The following is a 4,141-nucleotide window of genomic DNA, read 5'->3' as shown; positions in this document are numbered from 1 at the left end:
CACTGAGGGCGGGCATCGGGTGAGCAAGCTAGTGAAGCATTGCACGTGCAAAACAGAAGGTCTGCACAAATCCAAAAACTTATTTTAAATGCAAAATGTATTTTCGTGCACTCTAAATACTTTCTTCTTTGCGAGACAAACATTTTCTCCACAAAACTCCGCTAGTGAAACATTGCACGCTCAAAATATGATCTTTCGCACGCAGAATTATGTAACACACTCGGAGTGTGTTACCTGTTAATTTTGTGTTGAGAATCTTGTGATGTTATAACAATCAGATTTTGTGAATGTTCTTTTTTTACTGTAGAGAAAGTGTTTTAAGCGTGTCTTTTTGATTCACACAAACATCAAGAATCAGCGCATGAATCTCAGCAATGGTGACAATCAACGCAAAGCTTTTTTGTGACTTTAGTCAGGGCCGGCGCTAGCAATAGGCAGAGCCGGTGATTGCCTAGGGCCTTGGGCTTTGAGGAGGGGCCTCCATAACCGTAGCATCCCCTACACACCAGTCAAGACAGGCAGCAAATGCTAGCCTCATTGCCTATCTCGTATGATGAAATAGTTATCATGAGCTGGCCTGATTATAAACAAAATCAAAATTCTTTTTTTTTTTTAATTTATTTATATGTTTAGGTTTTGCATAATCAACCCTGTGAAACTACAGCATGCAGACAGTGTTGCTCTAATAGTTATAGTGAATGAATTTTAAATCTATGTAATGCATATAAAAATTTGAACACCAGTACTGTTTAGACATTTAGACACACAAAGCAGGTTACATCTACTGACAGTTATACTTTTTTTTTTAAGTTGGTTGAATTCAGTTATAATCAGTAATCTTAAATCGTTTATTTCAATTCGTCAAAACCAGTTATTGTAGATGTTACCACATGAAGTACATTTTCTAAGTTGAACTGACTAAACATGTTTTTTTCAGTGTGGAAATATAATGTCAAGTATTGTATTTTAACCTGAATTTAGAATTAGAAATATTGTTTCCCGACCATGTTCCTGGAAGCACACCAACACAATTTCAAACTCTTTCTAATTAAACATGATCCAACTCATCAGTTTGTTAGAGACTTAAATAAATAATTTTTCCTGGTGGCTAAAGAATAAGTTCACAAGACAGTAAGACAAGAAGAAAAGCGAGAAAAACGTCGTTTTACAGACACCGTAAGTAAGCCGATCAGGAATCAAAAATGACTTTATACACTGAAAAAAAATGGGTGTAGAATCAATTTTCACGTAGGTAGTTACTTAACGATTATAATTATTCGTTCATGATGATCCATTAAAGTAGAAAGTTATTTTAAAGAAAAGTAAGGAAAAGACTAGACATGTTTTCAAGTAGTTATTAGACGTACATTTAAACAAGTTTCTCCTTCTTAAAATCACAGCTCAGCCTTTCTCTGCTCCTGGACCGTGTCTCCGCCTTCTCTGCTAACTCCATTCCAGCGTGTTTTTAACCTCCTCCCATTTTCTTCTCTGATGCGGGGCTGTCCCAACAATAAGAGCACACCTCTTGTAGCACAGCATTACGGACAGTCCGTGGAGGAAGACTACGCTGACTACGCTGAAGGCTTTGGACATAGAAGCGTGAGATCTGAGCCGAGCTGTTGCCCCACAGCGGGCAGATCTGATAAATCGGGGCAAGATGTGGGTTTGGTACTTTCTGCTCGGTTCGGGAACGCGCACGGGCTCGGTCGGTGAGTCGCTACGCCTTCATCCATTGTTCTGACGCTCCTTCTTTAGCGCCATTAGTGCAGCAGTTGTTATAGTGTTTCAGGAGTGCTCAGTCATCGCAGCTGTTGCATTTTCCTTCAGAAGTACTAGCAGCATAACTTTTGTTACATTAAGTAACGGGTTCGTGAAGCACACCGGCATTAACGTGCACGCGCCCCCCTCCTGGGGACTTTTTTTTTCCCTTTAAACGATTAGTTATTTGAACCAAATGGAGTTTGTGATTTACTGGGTGGACGCAGGAGTCGACATGCCTGTGCAGCTAACGCAATTATAAATACATAGTTCTAGCATTTCCCTATTTTCTTTTTTCAAAATATTACTAATGAGATCTAAGCTCATGATGGAGTGTCTGTATCTGCTGAAGGTCACCTGAACAACAACCATTTAATGGTCAGATAAACAATGCTATAAGGATCTTTTCTATTGAAATGATTTTTGCATCAGAGAGTTATCATTATAAGAGCATTTATAACAATAGAGGAACAATATTTTTGGATTGTGACAGTTTTGTGGTTAAATATGTTACATTACCAGTAATAGGGCCTCTTTATAAATGTGAACATGCCTAAATTTATCAAGCAACATAAATTTAAATTATTTTATTGCAGTGTAAGGCTTTTAGTAGTCTGGCAGACCCAGATAAATATTTTCGACAACATAGCATGTAATTGATTACTTTTTATTCTTTTCTGATTAAAGCTGTTTTGCATTCATGACAGTTGGACAGCGCTACCATGCAAGTGATCTATAGCACAAGTTCATGCTCTTTATAGGCAAAACTCACCTTTTGCATCTATGATTTCTCAATTTATGGCACCTTTGCACAGAGTTTATGTGCATTTTATACACAGTATCCAGTTAAATTCATTGATCGATTAGCAGGAAGTGGCAGAGGTTTTAAACACACTGAGGAGATCAATGCCTGACAACTCGATTGTCGCCTCTTTGACTCACCCACTGGTGTGAGGTAAGCAGCCGCTTAGGGCCCCAAGGAATCAGGGGCACCATGTGATTTGGAAAAACAGATTTGGCAAATGCTCCAGTGTATATTTGTGTTTGTGTAGACACAATGTAAATAAGATTTTCATTGTAAAGTGTAGAGCTTCTTTGAGTATAACTTTGTGAGATCGTAATTATAAGGGGAGTGCAATAATAGTAAAATTGGTATATTATATTATACTGTATTGGTATATTATATATTATTCATTCCCAATAGTAATGAGTGTCTCACCTCAGAGAGAAAAGTAAACGCATACTTTTGAGATTTATAGGCCTTGTGTTTTGTGTCATGATTATAGATGATCGCTAATGTGAAGGGGTAAATAAACTTGAAGCTATGAGCAAATGAAGGTTACAAAAGTAAATGAATGCATACTGTAGTTGGTGTTTTGGGCCCCCAAATCACTAAGTCCGCCCCTGGCACGGGGCCTGTGGAAAACGAGTTGGAATAGCTAGATAATTGAATTTGTGCACATAACAGACATGACTGTCATCAGCTACAGTGCTTGCTGCTTCAATCTGTTATGCAGCACGAGTAGATCTAAATATAATACCATAATCAACTATTTTCACAATTAGTTAAGCTGTAATAGTTCAAATGTAGTAAAATGTTTAAAAACAGTTCCACATGTAATATCATGCAAAAAGTTAGCCAATCATAGTAGTAGGCATTTACAGTGAAGTGTTAAAGGAGACACACCCTTTAAAGCCAAGTCAAATCACCTTTATTTTTATAGTGCTTTAGACAATATACATATTGTGTCAAAGCAGCTTCACGGAGACAAACAGGAAAACATCAGATTCAGATTCTGCTGTAAAGCAACTTTAAGACAATAGTGTCATTGTTTATGTCAAGTCAATTTATTGGTTCCGTTCAGAACTACTTGAACCAGTTCGAAAAAATGGACTGAACCCTCTGAAACAGTTCCCGACTCGAGCAGCACAGATTGTACTAGGGATCAAGTTACTAGGGCTGGGCGATATGGCCATAAAATAATGTTTCAATATTTTTTAGCTGACTTGCGATATACAGAATATATATTAAATTAACTAATTAATCGAATCGTTCTGAAATTAATCGCGATGCAAATCCCACCTAACATGAAAGTTTTTAAATGTACTTTTATATTGCAGTAATTTCACATTTAATCTTCAAATTAATGTACAAACAACATACAGTATATTTTTTAAATATTTGTTTAAAGGGGTCATATGATGCTGCTAAAAAGAACATTATTTTGTGTATTTGGTGTAATGAAATGTGTTTATGCGGTTTAAAGTAAAAAAAAAAACACATTATTTTCCACATACTGTACATTATTGTTTCTCCTCTATGCCCCGCCTTTTTGAAACGCGTCGATTTTTACAAAGCTCATCGGTCTGAAAAAGCGAGGTG

General features: G+C 37.0%; 1 protein-coding gene across 2 annotated transcripts in view; it reads left to right on the top strand.

Annotated features, from left to right (window-relative positions):
* The first annotated feature begins 1,528 nt into the window (after positions 1–1,528).
* The window catches only part of ldlrad3 (low density lipoprotein receptor class A domain containing 3), a 124,049-nt gene continuing 121,436 nt past the window's right edge, over positions 1,529–4,141 (top strand). For both annotated transcript variants that reach the window (XM_016481457.1, XM_016481449.1), the window contains exon 1: positions 1,529–1,709. In XM_016481457.1, coding sequence (XP_016336943.1) covers positions 1,658–1,709 — 52 coding nt within the window. In that variant the 5' untranslated portion in view covers positions 1,529–1,657. The remainder of the gene's footprint in view (positions 1,710–4,141) is intronic.

Source organism: Sinocyclocheilus anshuiensis, unplaced genomic scaffold (genome assembly GCF_001515605.1).
Source record: "Sinocyclocheilus anshuiensis isolate Anshui unplaced genomic scaffold, SAMN03320099.WGS_v1.1 scaffold749, whole genome shotgun sequence".
Taxonomy (NCBI): Eukaryota; Metazoa; Chordata; class Actinopteri; order Cypriniformes; family Cyprinidae; genus Sinocyclocheilus; species Sinocyclocheilus anshuiensis.
This window is presented reverse-complemented; position numbering and strand designations above follow the sequence as displayed.